Source organism: Tupaia chinensis, unplaced genomic scaffold (genome assembly GCF_000334495.1).
Source record: "Tupaia chinensis unplaced genomic scaffold, TupChi_1.0 Scaffold143714_1, whole genome shotgun sequence".
In the NCBI taxonomy this organism is placed as follows: domain Eukaryota; kingdom Metazoa; phylum Chordata; class Mammalia; order Scandentia; family Tupaiidae; genus Tupaia; species Tupaia belangeri.
Window position 1 is genome coordinate 832,438 of NW_006203562.1, and position 23,268 is coordinate 855,705.

General features: G+C 34.5%; 1 protein-coding gene across 1 annotated transcript in view; it reads right to left on the reverse strand.

The window, feature by feature from the left end:
* The window catches only part of LOC102502365 (polypeptide N-acetylgalactosaminyltransferase 13), a gene marked incomplete at its 5' end in the record, with an annotated part of 208,087 nt that overhangs the window by 40,524 nt on the left and 144,295 nt on the right, over nt 1-23,268 (reverse strand). Inside the window, 2 exons of the mRNA XM_006164768.1 lie at nt 6,523-6,621; nt 16,460-16,599. Of these exons, the coding sequence (XP_006164830.1) occupies nt 6,523-6,621; nt 16,460-16,599 (239 nt within the window). The remainder of the gene's footprint in view (nt 1-6,522; nt 6,622-16,459; nt 16,600-23,268) is intronic.

The window sequence follows — 23,268 nt, forward strand, 5'->3', positions numbered from 1 at the left end:
GATGTAGTCATGGAAATATAATTTTTAAAATCATACAAGAAGAAGAATATATAGGCTGGAACAAAGGCAACCTATATATTAGGTTATGAAGGAACTGAGGAGAATTGAGAGTTATTTCCACATGCAAATGTATTTGTGACCAATCAGACTTCAGAAGTGGTGCTTCTAACTTGTGACCTGATTGCATGCAATGAGGGGTGCAGAGCCCCTACTGAGAAGGACCTTCAGGGTTTCTTTAAGTTTCGATTTTGGATGACTGTCTGAAGGGGAAGATTATGAGCTCATTTTGGAAACTCGGGAACCTGAGCTTTACAGATGTGTAGAAAAGACAACCCCATAAATTCTAGTATCATACTGTATATCAGTAACTTCTAAGTTCTTTCACTCACAAAGCAACTACATTCAAGTTAATGAAATTCTTCCTTATTTTCATTCATTTGAAAGTGTTTATGTTCATCATGATGCTACTGGCTAATGAAAACAAGTCTTTGTAAGCACAGACAGGAAAGGAGTATCTAATTATTCTTTGAGATAGATAGCTTTTATGTATAATTTTTTAAAATTTATTTTTAGCTTTACTCTAGGGTACGGGTATGGGTTAGAGAGAAGGAAACAGAGGGAGAGAGAAAGAGAGAAATTACTCCCAATGGGGGATGATCATGCCACAATTCCTTCTCCTCTATTCCCCTCTCAGGATTTTGGACACACAAGCACACATGCCCAGAATGATTTTTTTAAGCCACAGTGTCCAGGATTCAAACCACACAGTAGCCCATGTGAGACCCAGCCACCTTACTCTCCATGCCACCTGATGGCCCTATTTATAAGATTTGAAAAAGCACCTCAAAATGCTCTTATCTTGAACTTGACAATACATATTTGTTCGATTGTTTTTGTAATATTTCTGTTACAAAACATTAACTGATTTAGTTTTACACTTTCCTAGTATTTAAATATTAAGAAAGTACGTAGGAAAAATATTTCTGCTACTGAGGGTAAGTTTTTACTTGATTGTCTCAAGGCCTTAATAAATAAAGACTACAACAACAAAATTTAAACGACCAGGTTGATTCTTGGTCTGGTGATTAAGGGGAGATGGATCTTAGGTGGACATGTGCACAGTTCAAGTTCCAGACCTGCCAAGTCCCACTATGCTGGCTCAAGAAACAGACCAGGTGTGTGTGTGTGTGTGTGTTTGTGTGTGTGTGTGTGTGTGTCCACAATCCCTAAAGGATGGAGAGATGGAAAAGGGATTGAGGTGTGACCATTTCCCACAAGGGGGGAGGGGTAGTATCGTTTCTTTTCCTCTCTCTGTCTCTCTATATCTGTTGGGCAAGTGCATACACTCTCTAGCAAAACAAAACAAAAACAAAAATCACAACAAAAACAAAACTACAAAACTTCTGTGCAAGAAGAAAGGGTTAAATTATAATTGTCAATAATCAAAGTATCTTTTTTAAAAAATATAACCAAGTTAAAAATGTTAAATTTTTTATGCTTTTTTGTGTCAAAACAGGAGAGATTTAACTATTTGTATGGGTTGGGGACTATTTGTAAAAATTTAAAAGTAAATAACCATAAAAAGAGACACTGTTTCCATGGTTACACAAAAAATAACAGTGAAAACAGAGAGGGTACCTCTGAGAATAAAATCCTGAAATCTGTTCTTTTTCAAATGAGTAAGACAAAATTTAAACATGTTTCTAGCATTAATCATCCTGCAAATATTGAATTCTCTCAAGGCAGAAATCACTGTATCAGAATTTTATGTGATGGTTTAAATTTTTCATGGTATACATTTGTCAGACTAACAGGAGAGACAATCATTTTGAGCACAACAATTCATAAGGGCATGTTGTGATTTTATTTGACATTCTTAGGCATTAGATACTGAATGAATATTTTACTTTTAACTTTTAGAAATAAAAAGAAAAATCATAGAAAACATATATTGAAATAGTAAGTAAAGATAAATTAGTATCAATGACCCACTATATATTGAATGTTTAGTGTATACCACGTTTAGTGTTATTTGTTTTATGAATATTAATAGTCTTAAGAGAAAATTTGGGGGACTAGCTGTTGGCATAATGGCTATGTCCCTGGACTCCCATGTAGTCGGCTAAGGTTCGAGTCCCGGGCCCGGTGGCTTAAACTCACGCTGGGCACATGTACATGCATGCCCAAGATCCTGAGAGGAGAGTGGAGGAGAAGAGATTTTGGCATGACCATCCCCCGCGGGGGGTGGGGGGAGTTATTTCTCACTTTCTGTCTCTCTGTCTTTCTCTGTCTTTCTGGTGAGCACACACACCTATAGCAAAAACCTCTCCAAAAACAGAGAAAATTTGGAAGAAATCTTTTTAGCCATTTTATAGACAATCAATATTAAAGCTCAAAAATATTAAATCACTGTAAGTTACCCAATGAATCAGGTCAAAATGATGCTACAAAATGCTCTTTTATCCTCAACAGTTTAACTGACCTTATTTTTATGTTTAATTATGAAGATACTATGTACAGAAAATATAGATGGTAGATAAATGTTAAAAAGTGAGGTTAAAAGGTTAAATTTCCTATTCCAACTGACTCTTCATTCCATATTTCCTCTGTCCAGACATAGTCAACAATCCAGGTAGACAGCTAATATCTATAATAGACTACAGGGCATGTACATAAATATTTAGATAAGACAGATACTATATGTACAAAATGCTCACTTTCTTTTCATAAATAAGAACTGAAAGTGGGTTGTACTCTGGATATTTTTTTCTCTTTTGAATTTTCAATGACAATCCATACAGACTTACCTCAGTCATTTTGGTGATTATGTAAAATCACCATTGGGTAAAACATGATTTATTTAACCATTTCCCTCTTAGTTAATATTTAGTTCTTTTCATTATTTCTAAATGACTCAAAAAGCAGTCCTGTACATATGTGAGTGGGCTTTAAAATGTTCATGGGAACACATTATGGAAAATTATGCAAAGGTTTCATGTCTGTCAATATTTTGCTAGGGGCCAGCAGATGGCATAGCACTTGTACCATTGGACTCCCACATAGCCAACCGTGCTTCGAGTCCCAGACCCAGTGGCTTGAAAAATCACATAAGGCATATGTGCATGTGTGCTGAATATCCCAGAGGAGAATGGAGGAGAAGGTGATTTCTCATTTCCTTTCTTATTGTCTGTTTCTGTCTCTATCTCTGGCAAGTGCATGCACCCTAAGTGAAAACCTCTAAAAAAAAATAACAGTTTGGTTATAGGAGTTAAACAAAGAGAGAATTCGCTCTTCAGGGGGAATGGCTGCACCACCATCCCTTTTTTCTCCAATGTCTTCTCTGGATTTTGGGCATGCATGGATGCTCAGTGTACTTTTCAAACCACTGAAAACAGGGCTTGAACCTCACAATCAGCATGTGGGATCCAGCCCTTAACTACCATACCACCTGCTGACTTCTGAATTTCATTTTCTTTTTGTACCAAAATAAACTCAGTTTAATTCATTTGTCCACAAACTTTTTGAAGTCCTTTTGTACATTTGTGCACAGTAAGAAGTATTCATGTAATGGAAAAATATTGGTTTTAATTTGTATCTTGTCAGTAGGTTGATCAAATTTAGAGTAGAGATATTAGAATAAATGTAGTAATGTTTTTTTTGCTTATTGCTTACTTGTTTGCTTTTTAAATAAATCCCTAAAATTGATGTCTTTATGTACTATTCACTATTACTATAGAAAGAGCTGATTATTCTTGGTAGTATCTACTACTATCTGTTGTAAAAATGTACCAATCCAGGGTTCTGATAAAGTGGTCTTTCATCTGCTTACGTGACTAATAATCATTAGGTCCTTACAATACCCCAGAGACTGTGCCAGATGCTGGAAGACAGGGTAAGATATGGACCTGTCAGTAAGACGTTTACAGTAGAGTGGGGTGGCTTATTTTTGGGTATTTGAAACTTGTAGATGAATAATGCAATCTTAAAAAATTGTAATAAAGGTGTTTGGTGACATTTAGACAAACATGGATATGTGACTGTTTTATCTTCTTGGGGACTAAGCATAGCCCCTTAATGAATCTGCATGATTAATCCATGAGGGAGATCTACCTTCTTCATTTTCATCTCTATTAGTATCAGAGTGATTTCATAAGTATCATTTCTCCTTGGAATTCGGTAGATCATCACAAATCAGATTACTTTTTTTTTTCTGATAACCTACTGAAATAGACTGTGAAGGCACATCCTAAAGGCCACTCAATATCATGGTAAGTGAACTGCAAGAAGCAGCTCTGTGTGTGGCTTAAATATTAAGTGACTTCTTTTCTCACTATGGATGTCCTCGTAACACATTTCTGGGCAAAGAAATGTATGTGGAACTGAGTTAAGCTCTTAGGAAGACTTTTGCTTTTTCTAACAAAAAGACAAACATAGGGGCCCTACAGCCTAATGGTTAAGGAGGCCAGTTCCCACATAGTTGACAGTGGTTTAGACCCTGGCCCTAGCTGCTTGAAAAATAGGTTGAGCATGAGTTTGCATGTGACAGGATGGAAAAATGGGGAAGGAGCTGCATGTGACATGATCATGTCCTTAATAAGGGGTGCTTTTTCCCTCTTTTTCTGGCAAACAAACTTGCCTTCTGGCAACTGAAAAACAAAGAAAAAAAGACATAATTATTGTAGTTCCCTACCCTCACTTCTTGCTGCCTTAAATGTGGACACATCTGGAGTTCCAGCAGCTTTCTCCTAACCAACTGATGATAAAATTAACTCTAAAGACTGAAGAATGAGGGGGACCAGCAGTTAGTGTAATGGCTATGTCGCTGGACTCCCACGTAGCCAACCGCAGTTCGAGCCCCGGACCCGGTGACTTAAAACTCACACCGGGTGCGTGTGCGTGTGTGCCCAAGATCCCGAGAGGAGAATGGAAGAGAAGAGATTGCGGCATGACCATCCCACCTGGGTGGTGATTTGTCACTTTCTGTCTCTGTCTCTCTCTGTTTGTCTGGTGAGCGCACACACCCTATAGCAAAAACCTCTAAAAAAAATTTAAAAAAAAAAAGACTGAAGAGTGAAAAAAATATAGTTTCTGGTCTCTTAATGCAATCACTGAGGACCTAAACAAATATCAGTAACTAACTACCTTCAGACTTCCTAATTGTGTTAACAAACTAAACTTCCATGTATTTTGTCCTCTGAAAGTTAGCCATTTTACCATCTCAAGATGAATTCATCAGGTCTCATTGGCTTCTGGCAGTTGAGGCCTCTTCGATTCAATATGTACCAATGTAATAGCAAGCTGAACCATTTGTGAGTGTTTGGTCATTATTCTGACCACATTTTCATTTCTTTATCTTCTATTGAGTTATTGTAAAAGTCATTATGTATTTTTTTCTATGTTCTTCTATGCAAAATATGTCATGACTTTTCTGACAACCCAATATAAAGCCTTTTTTCCATGCTGTGATTTAGAAACTTGGTTTCAAATATTTTTTTTTTCCTTAGTTTGAGACTTTGGAACAATAGTTAGAATTTTCTCTTTATCTTTTTTTTTTTTTAACTGAAGAATTTTTCTTTCAATTAAATCACATAGGCCTTGCTTGAAGTACAGTGCCCAAACTCAACAGGGTTCATTCTCTTCTTGTTTATGGTAGCAGAATCAACATATACTTCTGTATGAATCTTAACACAATCAGCTGTCTCACCAATATTACCACAGTGTTACTCTGGACAGAATAACTTTTATAATATCAGTTCACCCTACCCTGGAAATTCTATCACTAAAGGAAGAACTAACAGCTATGGTTCACCTCAACATCTATAGCAACTTGTCCAGAGATTAGCCCTCCCAAATTCTGCTTTGTTGTTATAGTTTCCAGGAACCTGAGTTCTTCCCAAAGTGGCCACCACGAGAGGGTTGCTTTAACCTGAAGACACAGCCCAGCTGCTTCCACAGGGCCCACCTTACAAACCCGCTTTCTAACACAACCTTTGTTATACTCTGATGCATCTCTGATAATGAATTGGGCTATCACACACACACGCACGCACACACACACAAATTCTAGACTTATAATCAGCCATCAATGCTGACCCATGTACTGACAAACATTGGATTTCAAAAACTCCTGAAAACCATGATATGCATAAATTTTGCCAAAGAAATACAGAATAATCACTATTGATAAAATATCACAGTTGTTGAGGAGTTATTTGGACTTATTTTACATTATGTAGCTAGTAACAGGATAAAATAAAGTCCTCATTTGCTCATATGTGACAAATGAGATGGGCCAAAAATATTTGGCTATCCTTACTAACAGTGTCCCTTTTTAAAAAATTGCTTTACTCTTTTAAGATACCTGAAGCAATAAAATAACTGACCTGACTTTAATGTCTATTTATTTACTAAACTGAGGTTTTAGTTAGTGTTACTAACACATGAGCTACGGTCTGCCCTAAGAGTTGAAACAATAACTTTTCCACAAAATACAAATCTGATTTTAAAAAAAGGAGAGTTTACCTGATTTCCTCCCATACCATGACAGTTGAATATACCCACTTTTTCATTTTCCTTGCGGCCCATGTTGTCTAAACATTGATTGGTTTCAACATTTCTTATCTAAGGAAACACACACAAAAAAAGAAGGGTAAAATGTAAGTTGGATAGTTATTTAAATCATAAAATATTTTTTTATTATTCAAATGGTGTATTATTGGCAAAATGATACAAGTTTATAAGGAAATTTCTTCAAGAAAAATGCATTGCTTTAAATCTTTTTCTTTTTCTATATTTATCCTTTGATTGGTATAAGTTTCTAAATTCCTACCACAGTACATTTGAGCAACACTGACATTACCATCTAATCAAGAGACACTCTTGTTTATGACATAGTATAAGCAAAGAAGAAAACATCTATGGATTATGATTACATTGTTTTCCCCCAAGCCATATAACAATTAGGACAAATATTCAAATTTTACTCAAATAAACATAGTCCATTCTTGAATTCTTACAGTACCACATGCAAGGGAATAAAATAAATTGGTTAAGTATTTAAATGTATGTATTTTAAGTTGCTTCATTACTAGATACCCCATTCTTTGTATTGATAAAGATTAATTACATTGTTTACTCCTGTGACTAAAACATATTCATGCATCTTCTTTCATCCCTAGTGCCAAACTTAATGGAAAGTGCTTGGCCCTAAGAAATGCTATTACAAGGCTAAATGGTGATTTCACATTAAAATTCCTCAAAAGCCAGATTAAACTACCAACTACAGACATAAAGTTCTTGGTTCGCATTCAAACACTGCATTAGCCCCGTAATTAACATAAAGTTAATATATATTTGAGCTAAATGTAATTATAAAACTATTGAGATTAAAGATGCAAACAGTATCAAATCAAGCACAATTGAATACCAGAAAAATACCCTACTCTAAAATGGATTTTTCCTTAGTCTCAACCCCAAGTGTGTATTCGTATCCACTCTGCTACTGAGGTCTGTATCTCTAACCCATATTAAAACATGCCTTTTATACTTTTCAGTCAGTACAATTAATTAGATATGTTTATTTAGTTATATATTTATTCTAGCCTGACAGGATCCTAAGCAAGAGCATGTATGCACTTGGCATGTTTTCAGCCTCACTTGACATGTGTCTTCCATAGTCTAGTACACTACTCAATAGTTGTACCACAGTAGTGGTATTTTGCTTTTAAATGCATTTTATAAGTGAAAAAGACTAGAGAGAGAGCTTCCCAACTTGGTCTTGATGCCATGGTTCACCCCCAGCCTTCAGCCAACCCCAAAGCTTATGCCTAGCATTCTCAGAACAGCCTCTGGATTTGAACTGGGAACTTTCCCGTGTAGGATTCCCTTGCAAAATATTACACTGTACAACGGTGCCACTGTCTGGCCCCAGAATTCACTTTTTCTAGGGTACAAAACTTTTTAGTCAAGTACTGGTTCCTGTGGCCAGGAAAAGTGATATGATTTGTATTAAGGCCCTTATCGGCAAGTGAGAATAGTAAAGATGAGAATTCACTCTTGATAAGGGTTGGAAAGAGCTCCACAGCGGCCAAGCCGTATTCTAATAGGCTGAGATTTACAGCAGTTGGAGATTCTATCATGAAGAAATCTGGGCAGCAACCCACTGGAAAAGAAAGAACACACAGTGAACAACACAGGGAAAGAAGATAGACTTCCAGAAGCAAAAGTGGTACGGGTGGGTATAGGGTTGAAATGTGTTCTAAATCTGATATAGGCTGGTTCAGGCACTGGTGAGGACTGAGCCTATCAGCAAATCATTTTTCAGGACCTGAATCAAGCAGGATTAAAGAAGATAATCATTGGTAGGTGCTATAATAAAGGTCTGTGTACGTGGAGACTTCAGAAAAAATATAAATAGAATTAAAGTATGAGTTTATTTTGGTGCCACATATTTAAAAATATATGCATTTTTTAAAAATAATACACATTTTTATAAACTTTTTTGAAGACTCCTTGTATGTTACACTTAGTTTGACCAAATTATGTAAGTTGAACTATTTTTACATCCGATTTTTTTTGTTCACTTTTCATTAAAGGAAAGAGTCTTGAAAATCAATAAAATGATCTGTTATCATTGTTACTTAGCACCCTAAGAAAGCATAGAACAGTAAAATGACATAATACAGGAAAAAATATTCCATAAGGTGATAAATTCACCTTTAGGTGTCAGCTATGACATTTGATTTAAAGAACCTCTTCTAGGTGCATGGTACTTGGATTGATACTAGTTCATAATTACATGAGTTACATACTGAATCATTGATTAGATTTTGCCTCTTTGAGGACAAGAGACACTTCAAAGCCATATTGAACACACTCTGACAGTAGCATTTAAAAGGAACGTATGATAGATATGTATCATACTACTCTTGGAAAAAATAGGAACAAATTTCAAGAATGCCTCCAACACATTTTGCTTTCAGTAACAGCCTATTATTGATTTATTTTCCATAACAGATATACTCTATTTTTTGGTCTGTAACACTTCTTATGAATTTCTTCAGTCCATCAAGAAATATTCTTGGGTGAATATATAACTTCATGTCAAGTACTATTTGAGAACTGAGCATAAACTAAAATAAACATAATCCCTTCTACCAGGGAGCTTACATTTTAGCAGGGAAAAGTGCAATAAATAGATTTATGTCAGAAGATCAAGAAGCCCTATGAGGAAATATAAAGCTCAATAAGTTTAGGGAAAGTGATAGAGGTCACTATTTTAGAAACGGGTCAGAAAAGGCCACTCTGAGGAGAAAACACTTGGAAAGACATCTTAATCACATGAGAGCATATGTATTTCCTTCCATGGAAAAGCATTCCAGGCAGGGGAACAGCAAACAGGCTCCCTGAAGCTGGAAAATACTGAGTGACAGTGGGTTAGCAATGTGGTCAGCGCGTAGCAAGCGAAGAGCAGATTGGAGACAACCAAGACGAAGTAATGTAAGATGTCGTAAGGTTTTGAGCACAGGCATAAATAATTAGAGCTTACTCTGGCTGCCTTGTGGGGAACAGATTCGACGTTGGCAAGAGTGGGAGCAGAGAAACAGGAGCCTGTTACAGTCCTGTCAGCAAAAGATGAGGAGTGGACAGATAAAAGTGGGGATGGAGAGGTCAAATTTGGGATTTTCTTTTTTTCTTTTTCTTTTTCTCTTTTTTTTAACTCAGAGAAAAAAAAGAAACATACCAAGGCTTGGATCTGAGTACATGGGCAGATGATGTTTCCATTTATTGGGAGTAATGTCCTGAGTTCTTGTATGTTGATAAATGAATCTTTTGGTCTTTATACTTGGAAGTCCTTTTGGTAGATCTAAAATCCTTGGCTCACAATACATTTCCTTGAGTACCTTTAAAATGCCACTCCATTTACTTTCAGCATAAAGAACTGCTTTTGAAAAATCCAATAACCAACTATTTTTCCTATCATTCTTAAAATATTTATTTATCTGGATGACAAACTGATTTTATTACTTATTATTTATTTTTTGCTTTTTTTATAACCCAGTAGATTTGCCACAATATGTCTTGATATTATTCATTACAGAATACTCTTCAACATATATAATGATCCTATTCGACATGTAGTTTCAAGTCTATATTCAGGAATGTTTCTGTGAGTTATAAATGTTGCATTGGTTTTCTCTCTTGGAAAACCTATTATTTTGGGTCTTGATACTTATCTTCTATACATGTCACTTTCAGTTTAATAGAGTTACTTTTCTTTCTTTTTTTTTTCTTTAGAAACTTCCTCATGTTTTTCCCCAAAACTCTTATGGCAGTTTATCTTAGGAGTGTTGACTCATATTATTAAATATTTAGTATTCATTTTTTAAATTATTTATTCTTTAATTTCTAATTCCTTCCTGAATTTCAGCACCACATTTCAGAGTTTTTTGTTTGTTTGTGTGTGTGTGTGTGTGTGTATGTGTGTTATGTTTTGTTTTCATTTTCATAATAGGGTGTGTGTACTAGCTAGAGATAGAAAAAAGAGAGGAAAAGTAAGAAAGCAGCCCATAGGGGGGATGCCAATACCCACATCCCTTCTCCTCCATCATCCTTCTGGGATGTGCAGCACACACACATATGCCTGGTGCGATTTTCAAGCTTCCAGGTCTGGGACTTGAATCACGGTTTGCCATATGTGAGTTCAGTGCCTTAACCCCCATGCTACCTGCTGGCTCCTATTTCAGTTTCTTTAAATGATTTATGCAGTACTTTTCTATATTTTATCACATAAGGTATTCATTTTAGCTTCTTTTGAAGTATTAGGTGACATTTTTCCTATGTCTTATGAGCATGCTTTGGTGTATTGTATTGTTTGCATAGATTTGATTCTACTCTTCATTGTCTTTACCTTGTAGCATTAGTCTTTCTATGATTATTTCTTGTTACTTTTTCCTTCCTTTTTTTTTTCTTTTTGTTGAAATCAATTTTCTAGCTATTTTTAAGAAGGGGGATTTGATCTGTAGAATATTTCTTTTTTTTTTAAAGATTGTATTTAACTTTATTTATTTAAATTTGATAAGAGAGAGAGAGAGAGAGGAAGAAAGAGAGAGAGAGAGAGAAGAAAGTGAGAAGGCAAGCTGCCAGGTCCAGGACTTGGACCACGGTCAGCCATGTGGGAGTCCAGCGCCCTTACCCACCACTCCACCTGCCGGCCCCAAGACTATTTCTAACCTAACAGGCCTAGGTCCTTCTTTCCTGTACTTTTCTGAAGTGCTGTTTAAAAATGCCTTTCTATTTTTTGTGATCATTAGGCTCTGTTTATTCTCTTGTTTTCATCTGGACTTTTCATTTCTTTTGGTTCTGTTGTCTCTATTTCCTAAGTATGGGACTCCTTTCTTGAAGTTTCTCCTGGGAAAGAGCCTTAGGTGGTGAGCTTTAAGAATTTGCAGGTTGCAGAGTGCTCAGGCCTTTCAGATATTAGAGAAGAGACTTTTCATTTACCTGCAAAGCCTCTCTACCAGTTTCAGTTACTATCATGAAATTGGCCTGAAACGATTTCTCATGAAATCTATTGGAATATTGGGCATCATCTTGGCCTTGTTTCCATTGGGCCTCTCATTGTTTTCCTCTTTATCCTCCTGCAAAGATTGATGCATCACATGGGTCCTGTCGTTAATTGTTAGCTTTTATTTTGGAAGGCATATATTGTCCCCACTACCCACCAATTTTTGCAATTCAAAAACTAACACGTAAAATTCATTTGAAAGATAAAAACAGCCTAACTTAGTTTTTTTCTTTTTTCTTTACATTAATTACTCCAACACATGTTTATTCTTCAATTGCTCATGTCTCTTATTATCATTGTTTAATATATGTCAGCCTCATTTGACTTCTCTTTTCTTGATAAAAAAGGAAGTAACCTTATTTGAAATGAATTCCAGAGTTTAATGTTAATATTCCCATAATATAATTGCTCATGTGGATATGCACGTAAGTATATTCCCTGTTTACTAAATTGTGAATAAACCAGAAGAATGAGTGTAAAATCTATATTTTAACAAATTCAAGTGTTACCTAATCAGATCTTGGGTTAAAATGCCCTCAATTAATGACTATGAAGTTAAATGACTCTCTTTATGTAATACTTTAAACCCTACCATAAAAAAGTAAATAATATAGAAAAATAAACAGTTTCATTTATGATGATAGATAATAATAACAACAACAAAAAATTTGGAAAAACTCTGTAAAAGCCAAATATATGTGCATACACACACACATTTCCAGATAATAAAATAGCTCATTTTGTTCCCATGGGGACTACACAGCCCAATTTTCTTGAAGGTTAACATCTAATAGAGAGTGATATACTTTGCCTGTAGATAAGAATATTTAGTAACCCTAGGTTTGCAAGAATCTTAGAAATAAAATCACAGATAGAGAGAATGCTTACATTTGTGTAAGTCATCTAAAATGGCTATCCTATTAAAGGGTCAAGAAGACTGTGAATCTATAAATAAATCTCATGATTATCAACAGGGAAGTTGGTTTAATTGTTTTGGCTTCTGCATTTGCCAGTGAGTGGTCTTGCCCTTAATCCCTGCAGCCTAGCAGCTTTGTAGATGTCTATTTTCATTGACTTAAATTTGCTCTTTAACAATATTTAAGAAACACAATGTCAACATATCCAAAGACTTTAACTAGTTGCTATCATTAAAAGATACAGGAAGAAAAAGGAGCACTGAAGTCAAGCATGCAATACCAAATGCATAGACTAATCTCAAAACATCTTCAAAGTAATATGCAAATACAAATTTTAAGTATGAAAAGTTAAATCACTTGGCTGCAGAAATTCCCCTCACTTTCCATTTGTCCTCTGATATTTCTGTGTTCTATATAGCTTGCAATATATATTTTTCTTATTTTCCAGAATGCTAGGCTGCCATAGTCTGAAAATTTGGGCTGAGACATTCTATTTTAGAATATAATCTTCAATCTTACTCTTAAATTAGTCTTTACATTTACAAGATTAGAACCTGGCATGTTAAATCTACATAAGCTAAAGGGCTAGTTAAGAAAGAATTTAATGCTGCAAAAAAAGCTCAACTTCCTTATTCCGTTATGATGTGCTTACTGAGTCTAAAAGGCACATGCTTCATTAAGTTACTCAAAGGTTTTAGTTCAAAGCAATTGCACAGCTTTTAACTTCCCATGGCAAATTGCATGTAATTCATGGGCTAGGTAAAGTAATATTTTAAATGGCTGAGTAATATGCAAACATATAAAAATTGAGACATAGTTATCTGATATCAATAATTTACTGATGATTATTTTGGTGATAGTATATGATTACAGAGAAACCGAATGCCTTATTTGCCCCTCTATCTTCCAATACAATGAAGAGGATTATAAATAGAATTTGATAGAGAAATATTTATCTTCACTAAAATGCAGCAATATTATAGATGCTAAAAACAGCAAATTTATGATAAATATACATTGTTAAATCCTATTTCACTTGAAATAAAGTGAGAAATTCATATAATACAAAGAAAATTTTGTTTTGGTGGCAAATAGCTTGTATATCTGATATTAATTTGGAGCTTTAGCTAGTAAAGAGAAAGTGCCTTCATATGTAAGGTGAGATAGCTTTTAACATTCCTCAAATAATGGTTAATGACAGGCAGTACCACAGAAAAAGGCTTAGGTAAATGACTATCATCCATTAACAGTTCAACCCTAACTCATTATCAAAATGTCCTTCTTAAATTATGTATACATGGCTATGCAAAAGTGAATCAGGAAGTAGTGCTTGTTGAATTTGTCCTTCAGTTTCCATGGAAACAGATAGATGCTGGATTACATTTCTTTAAAGCTGGTTTTAAAGTGGAAAACTACAGTACATTAACACACCAGAAAGCTCAAAACTTAATGTATCTCATCGATTTTTTGGGGGTTATTTCGTCAGATTTTTGAAATACAAGTTCACAGCATACCATATAACCATGTAGGGTACCTCTAACTTCTATAAAGGTTTTTTACCTGGTGTAGTATTTCTTGCCACATTGCACTCACCCTATTCAGTAAAATGGCTAAGAGGAAAGGTCTTTCCTTACATGACATTGCACGCAAAGCATGTAACACTGGTTCTTGCTCAATCTCTTCTTCAGTAAGAGTACTTTGAACTAATAAAGTACTAGAAAACCAGTTATTTTCTCTTTGTTATAAGAAACAAGAAAACTATAGTGTCAGACTAGCATGTAGTTGAACACTGACTTTAATAGTTAACTGACTATGTGACCAATGACATAAACCATAGACCAATGACATGAACTTTCTATGTATTAGTTTATTTTTTAAATTGAGTATAAAAATAAAACCCAAGTCATGGAGTTGCTGTGATTTTTAAGTAACAGAAATCATATGAAGAACTTGGAATAATGTTTGATATTAATATATCAATCAGTGGTAGTTATAATAATCACAGTAACTGTAACTACTACCACTGCTACGACTTCTTGCCAGACACTGTTCTAGATGCTGTAGGTCTTCAACAGCAGCACAGTGTCATCATCTTCATTCTTTTGACAGAGACCTGACAGGATACCTTGTGCCACACTCGAATCAGAAGCTATGAGGCTGTGACTTTCAACTGTCCTCTGCCTGATTCAGGGCCTAAGACTTTCCCAATACTCTATGTTGCCTTTTTTAAGGTATGTTTCAAAGACCCTAAAGGGCTCAATTCCTCTTTTTAAAAACTTTTCACAAAGTATTTTCATAAATTAAAATATGACTACCAGACCTATTACAGAAAATAGCTAATTCGAAATCAGTAAGTTGTTATCAGGAAATTTACACATGTTATATTTTATTTTTACTGTTTTAGGCAGCCAGGTTTCCTGATGTAGTGCAGGAAAGCAAAAAAATTTATTTAACTTGCAAATACAAATCTAATTCTGTTTCAGAGTCCTAAGCCTTTTTTGGGGTTATTCCAGTGATCTCAGAGCATCTCCTCAAACACCTCTTTGCTGGTCTCTGTCTTGTTCTAGATCTGGTTATACCTCTTTTTATTGTATTGTATTTATCAGGTGTGTGTGTGTTATTTCTTTCTTTCTTTATTTATTTTGATATAGGGCATTTGTACTTGCTGGAGGACAGAGAGACAGGAAATGAGAAATCACCTCCCCAAGGGAATGGCCACACCACAATCCCTTCTCCTCTATTCTCTCATGATTTTGGGGGCACACACACACACACACACACACACACCACACACCCTGCATGAATTTCAAGCCTCTAGGTCCAGAACTTGAACCACTATCAGAGTGTGGAAATCAAGCAATGTAACCATTATGCTATCTGCTGGTCTCAATTTACTCTACTTTTTAGACAGGGTCTCACTCTGTTGAAGTCATCCTGCTTCAGTCTCCCAAATAGTAGGTTCTACCAGTGTGTTGTGGCTGGGCCTTAGACCTCCTTTTAAAAAAATGAATCAATATTTACTCATCATTTGGGCCTGATAACAACAGTGAAAAAAAAATACTTCATTAGATAAATAGAAAAATTCCTTTCTTCTAAAGGTGTAGTTACGCTCATAAATGTTCAAGGGAACATTTAAATAAGGAGATGAGAGTATTAGATATTTAGAAGAGAAATGTAATGGATTACATAATTAATAGGCAAAATGTTCTGATTTTAAAAGCACTCATAATTCAGTACATTGAATATAAATCTCTTCGAAAGTAGTGCTAGTATGAGGACAATATATATTTGAAAACAACAGCAATAGTACACCTTTTCCCAGTAAAAACAAACAAAACCAAAACAAAACCCTGAGGTACAGGACTATTAAGTGGCTAGTTACACGCCTATATACTGGCAAAGTTAGTGTTATTACACATGAATTTTTTCACTACATTGTTCAGATTAAGAGGAAGTATGTAAACCGAAAGACTGTCTAGAAAAGTATTCACATGGCTAATGAAGAAGTGAAAATTTAACCAATAGGGCATGGATATGACACATAAAAACAGTCATTAAAAACAATTCATGTAATTGGTTACTACATTATTTTTAATAAATAAATAATAGGCTTTAAAGTTCTCAGTTTCAGTTTAAATACAGAAAATATTAAGTTATAACCCACATAAACAAAAGCTCTTTATAGTTCGCAAGAATTTTAAGAGTATAAATTTATGTAACTGAAAGTTTTCGAATTGTTGGTAAAAAAAAAAAGACAAGAAAATATTGTTTGCTCAGGCTTAAAATTTCCTATCACTGTATAATTTCCTATGATAAAGACCTTTGTGGTCCTTGTGAAATATGAAAAGTCATTTAAAATAGATCAATCTGAAACCCTTACAGCATTTTATTCATAACATGAAAAATACTGAACTCCTTAGAAATTGCTCCATTTGCAAAATATATTTATAACTCAACCAAAATAAATAATTCATACCTCACCAAGTGAGTAATAACGTCTTGGGATCTGGGAGTCTGGATAGATGTTTTCTAGGTACCAAGAAAAAGGCTTACACTTCAGATTTTCTCTTAGTGTTTTTCTGACTGACACATCTCCATAATCCACTTTGACAACACCTGAAAGTTTTCAGAGAAACAGAAATCAGTTAGTGCTATTTTTGTTTAGCATTATGTCACTCTGTTTACTTTGCTATCAGGTTTTTTTCTCTGTAATTCCATCCAATTCAACTGCATATGCAGGTGCTATTCCATTAGTTTACTTACTGTCATGCAATTAGTACATTAAATAGATATAAAAGAAGTTATTACACTTGTGATAACTTGTTGTGACTTTTCAAATACAAATATTTATCATCAAGTATTTGTACTTCTTAGATTAATAATCAATCAACTAAACAGAAATGCATTAATTTGTATCTCATAATAAAAGCTTAAGTAAAATGTGCAATAAGGTATCTGTTTCCCTTTCATAAAAAATTTCGGTAGCTCCAATATTTTTGTTAATGCTCATATTTTCCTCATGGAGTCACTTTTTTTACCATCTGCAGATTTCATAAGAAATTTATTTAAATCTGGCCCTCAAAAGGACTTCACATACATGTTCTTCGCAGATGTGTTTTGACTTTCCTTTCTTCTTGAACTTCTATTCTGCCTAGGTTTAACACAGATGTGATTTTATGTTTATTTTTTTTCCCATTTTGTTTTGAGTTACTGCAAGCCATCTTGAATCCTTTGAGAAGTTAGTAAATAAATTTGCATAGGGAAGCTGACATAAACAGATGAACAAAATATATATTCACATGTGTTTATCAAAAAATTACTTAATTTTATTTTATATAATAGTTTAATTTGTAAAGTTAAGATGAATATTTGGTTGAAAATCATCAAAGGCTGCTTTCTTGACTGGATACAAAAACAATAATGCTTTTAATTTTTATATATAAATCTATCATGGTGATTTGTTTGCTCATTATTATCAATATTAAAAATGTTATTTGGGGACCAGCAGTTAGTGTAATGACTATGTCACTGAACTTCCATGTAACTGACCACGGTTCGAGTCCTGGACCCAGTGGCTTTAACTCACGCCAGGCATGTGTACATGCATGCCCAAGATCCTGAGAGCAGAATGGAAGAGAAGGGATTATGGTGTGGCCACCCCCCTGGGGGGATGATTTCTCGCTTTCTGTCTCTCTGTCTCTTTCTGTCTGTCTGGCAAGTGCACATCCCTATAGCAAAAACTTTTCAAAAAAATGTTTTATTTGACTGAAATGATTAAATAATTGTGGCAAGATAGTAATTTTTAATTCAGTTATTTGGTAAAGATTTCAGTATTGAATTTAATTCTTCAAGACCAGTAAGCAACCAGTCATTGGCACAGAAAAATAAGGACTAGTATTTAGAATATTCTATTCCAAACAAGTAGCAAAGCCAATCATTCTGTAAAACAAGAAGCAATTGTTTAGGAAATATAAATGTCTATAACTAATGCCATTATTGGTTCACCATTTTTAAAAGCAGCAATATTCTTGAAGCCTATCACCCACTAGATCCAACTCCCTTGTCTCTTCAGATTTTTTTATTTCAAAATTAAGTGCAATAGTGGTATTAGAGGGCATTCTGATGATGCTTAAGCAGCCAAACTATTTCCTTACAAAAGAAAATATTGATTTTCCTAGCTGGTGTTTGGACAAGGTCTTTGGCGTTTTAAATAGATGTTTGCTCTCAAAATAATTCTGTCCATAACTTCCAATCTGTAGTACAATCTTCAAAGGAAGAGACTCAAAAACAATTTGTGTTTAAAAAATAAATCACTAAGAGAGTTTCTAACTTTTTTAAGTTCTATGACAATTGGAATGATCCAATTAATAGTCTTCAAAATATATAAATAAATACCATTATTCCCAGAAAGAAAAGCTATGAACCTTTAGAGGACTTAATTCAACAACAAATTTTACTGTTCTGGGTTAATTTTTGAGATAAATTTAATTGAGGCAGCTCATATTCAATATTAGCATCCTTCCTTTTCATGTTAAGATTTTATAGCCCTGGCTCCTGATTTTTTTTCTAGGAGGATTTTTTGAGAAATATTCTGATTAGAAAAAAAAATTTAAGATTCATTTGCATCTCCTTTTTAATTAGTTCAGAGAAAATTGCTCACATAAGATCTGGCAAAGGGTTGTTAGTGGAGAATGATAGAGTATTGGAATATGTTAAATCTTTCTTATTGTATCACCTCCAAACTACACATTTGCAATGTTACTGAAACTTGCATTTTGTCTTACTCCTATATAATTATGTTAAATTAGCAGTAGAGATGCAGAAAAATACTGTGGCCTTATCTTTATACTTTTGTAAGAATGGCTTTTTCCTTCTTTATCACACTTTCTTACTTAGAAATGAGATACTGTGTGAGAGATAGCAGTGTTCACCAAATAACTCATATATTCCTCCACATTTCCAAGCTCCTGCAATTAGGCAGGGGCATGTAACTGCTCATGGCAATGAACTTGGGTGCTACTCAAAAGAGAGGGGAAGAAGACTGAGTTTGCCATGACAGCAGAGATTTAGTGATTTCAGAGATAAGAGCTATGAAGGTGTTCTGCTGAGAATTTACCCATGACAGTTACAGGGTAATACCATTTTAGACAGAAAAAAAGGCCAACAAAATCCCAAATTGCGAAGGAGTTTAATATTTTAAAGAAAATCAAAGAAAAAAATAAAAGCCAGTGTGGCTATAATCAAATGGGTATAAGTGATAAACTCAGAGATATAGCCTAGAATCATTTCATGAAGGCTCTTTTGGCAATGGTTAAAAAATATTCAATTAATCTTTGTACAATGAAAAAAGTCACTTGAATCTTTTTGAGTAGGAGAGTGATGTTATTTGGTTCTTGCTTTAAATATATTGTCTAAAAACAGGCAATAGTTAATATAGAATAGGTGGAGGAATGTACAATGTCAAGGGGACTAATTAGGATGCTATTGCAGTGCTAGTCTAGGTAAGAGATAAGAGAGGATAGGAAGCTGATAGCAGTAAAATGCCTGAGGATATATTGCAAATGTAGAGCCAACAGATATTTCCAATGAATTAAATATGTGTGCATGAGGTAGAGAGAATTACTACTGTGCTTTGTCCCTAGGAAAACTATTGGATATTTGTGCTAGTTACCAAAAAGGAGAATCTTGGAAATAGAGTAAGTTGGATAATCAAATTTTGGACTTTTCAAATGTAAGATGTTTATTAGAGTTCTCAGTAAAATTGTTAGGTAAACAATTGGATAAATTACTTTGGAGGGGTTTGAGGTGTAGATAACAGTTTGGGAAACAAGTGAGATGGTATTCCAAGTCATGGATCTGAATAACCAAATAAAAGCTCTACTTGTAGTCACTAATTCATACAAGTACAGCAGTGGATCCACATGATAACATGCACGATTAAGCCACTTTATAGTGTATTCTGGCTGGAAAATCATATTTTGTATGCTTTGGTGATGGTCAGTGAAAATAAGTAAATTAATTAATAAAATTTTTTCAAAAGTGAAGTAAAGAAAAAGGGAAACATGTCACTAGGGTCTCAGTAGCAGAAGAGCAGGTATAAGACTCTCCAGTTCCCTCTTCCTCTGTGAAGTGACTGAGAAGTTCTTTTATCCCATCTGTGCATCACTTGGTCTAAGTTTGTGCTCAAACTATTTCCTCAGGGTTTGACCTATCCAAATCACAGTATCCTACCAGTCATCCTGGGTCATGCTCTATCATGTTAATCTGCTTGATTTTTCTCCACGGCACTTATTACTACCTGATATTGTATTATAGTTTTATTTCCGTTTTACTCTCCGACAGAATTTTGGACATACAATTTTATCTCTACGCCTGAGGTATCATTGCTGAAATCTTATAGGATGGTACAAATGTTGATAACATAAATAGTGAAAAAGGTTAAATACAGTGCTTGATATATCAAAATTTCTTAATAAATATTATGTATTGTAATTGCTATTTGTATGTGTGTGTGTGTTTGTTGTTTTTTAGTTTTGGTTTTTTTTTTTTTTTTCATGCTTGACATACATTCTGCCTTCTGGTCAAAAGAACATTTAAGTTTTCTGGGGCAACCAAATTTGGGTTGTTTGGTTGGACTGGCCTCATTCCTCTCCCCCACACTTCCAGTTCCATGGGGGAATAGACTAAAGGCATATCACCAAGGAATGCTATTCAAATGTAAATTCTGTTTCAGTAGGTCTGGAATGGGGTCTAAGAGTCTACCTTTCTAACAAGTTCCTAGAGGCAGCTGCCTTTCAGGACAAACTTTGAGAAGCACCCAAATTAACCAGAGCATTACATTTCTCAGCCTCACACACATAATAATGATTGACTCAGAAATGGCATGTGAACCAGTCAGCCTAATAATAGTATACTCTGGGAATTTTCTAGCACCATTAGGAAGTTAAAGCTCTATTTCCTCTGAAATTGGTAGCTATAAAGATGAGTTAACCATGGAACCTCTGGGACTAACAAAGAAGGACTAAAACAGTGACATAAATATAGAAGTAAGATAAATCAATAGATTGGGAGGCGTGAAGAAAGAGAAAGAGGAAGAGAGAAAGGTAGTGAAGGAAGCTGGGTGAAAATAGACACAGACTAAACAAACAAGTTTAAGCCAACAGATTTTTTCTTTTTGAAGAGAGGTTTTTGCTATGGGGGCATGTGTTTGCCAGAAAGACAGAGAGGGACAGAGAGACAGAAAGTGAGATATCACTCCCCAGGGAGGATGGCCACACTGCAATCCCATCTCCTCCATTCTCTTCTCAGGATCTTGGGCATGCACACACAACTGGCTAGGCGTGAGTTTAAGCCACCCTGTCCGAGACTTGAACCGTGGTTGACTATGTGTGAGTCCAATAATATAACCCTTAAGCCATTTACTGGTCCCAGCCAACTTATATTTATTGTGGTCCAACCATATACAAGGGACTTTCTGTAGACATTTGGGATACATCTGTGAAGAAATACAAGTATTTTCCTCCATGGAAATACTCTACTGGAGAGAGACATACAAATAAATGAAATAATATATTAGGAAATAATTCAGGCTATGGATAAAATGGAATAGCATGAGAGAGGAAGGTTGCAATGGAGGTAATCTTAATGGATTATTTCTTTTTCAAAGGCAATTTATAAGAATTGCAAGATTTTAAGGCAAGTCTTTTAATGGGGCTTGGGAAAGCTGTGGAAAGACTCTGACAATGAGCTAATGATTCATAATGAGTAAGGGGAAAAAAAGTATTTTAAATTAACTCCAGGTTTGCAGGTTTGATTAATAGATAAGTGATAATACTTATGGGTTGTTATATTTTATTTAAGTACCTCTCCTTTATTCATCATCTTTAAATCTATTATATGGTAGCATTAAGTTCATATAGTTAGAGCAATTATGTTTTAAATTTTTAAATAGATGTTAGATGAAAAATCATAATTATTCCAGTTAAGTTCTCCCCTAAATATAGCTAGTAAGAAATAGTTTTGTGTACCTTACTTCTTTTTTCCTATAATAAAGATATCTGATAACATCATACTCTGATTGAATGCTAAAGCTTAATTTTTTATGCAGAAGAATACATATTGCAGCACAATGTGGAGAAAAAGGGACATGGCCATCCATCAGTAAGAAATACATAAACAACAAGATAAAATCCACATATTAGAATGATTTTGTCTATAAAAGACTATTGAAAATGTTAACAAAAACTACATTTTAGGGTCATCATAACTAATTAAAATGAATAAAACAAAAATAAGACAGCAGTTTCCATTTGCTACTCAAAAATTGACAAAAAGAACTAAGAAAGCTCTTTTTCCTTAACCACAACAGTTAGAATTAGGCAGCTAATTATAATTTGTTATATACCAAAATGTCATATTAATAATTATTTGTATAGTATTGTAGTAAACCAGTATACATAGTTTCAAACTAAAAATTTATTTTGTGGTCTTTTAAATACTCAATGTAAGTAGAAAATCATTTTAATATTTACTTTGAAAATAATTGCCATCAGGAGGTTTATAATAAGGACCTGCATTTTTCCCCTCCTCAAAAGTAATAATAATAATAATAATAATAAGCCATTTTAAGCCTAACTAGCAATGATTATATTCTGCAGTATCTAAATGCTATATTGCAAATGGTGTTGGAATACTGGATATCCACATGCGGAAGACTGAAATCAGGCCTATTTTATGCCAAACACAAAAACCAATTCAAAATGGATTAAAAACTTAAATACATGATTCGAAATTGTAAACTTACTAGGAAAAAACATAGAAACATAGAAGGAATGCTTCACAACACTGACCTGGGCAATGGTATATTGGACATGACCCCAAAGCACAGGCAACAAAAGCAAACATAGACAAATGTGCTAGCACAAACCAGAAAGCTTCTGCATAGCAAATGAAACAATTAAGATAGTGAAGAGCCAACACACAGGAGAGAAAATATCTGCAAACCATATATCTGATGATGAGTTCATATCCAAAACTGATGTGGACAAAATGGAACTCATACATTTTTGGTAGGAATAAATTAGCACAGTTATTAGGGAAAACAGTACAGAGGCTCCTCAGAAAACTAAAAACAGTACTAACATATGACTCAGTAACCCTACTTATGAGAATATATCCAAAGAAATGGAAACCATTATGTCAAAGGGCTATTTGTACTCCCATGTTATTGCAACATTATTCACAATAGCCAACATATGAAATCAACCTCAACATTCATCAATGAAT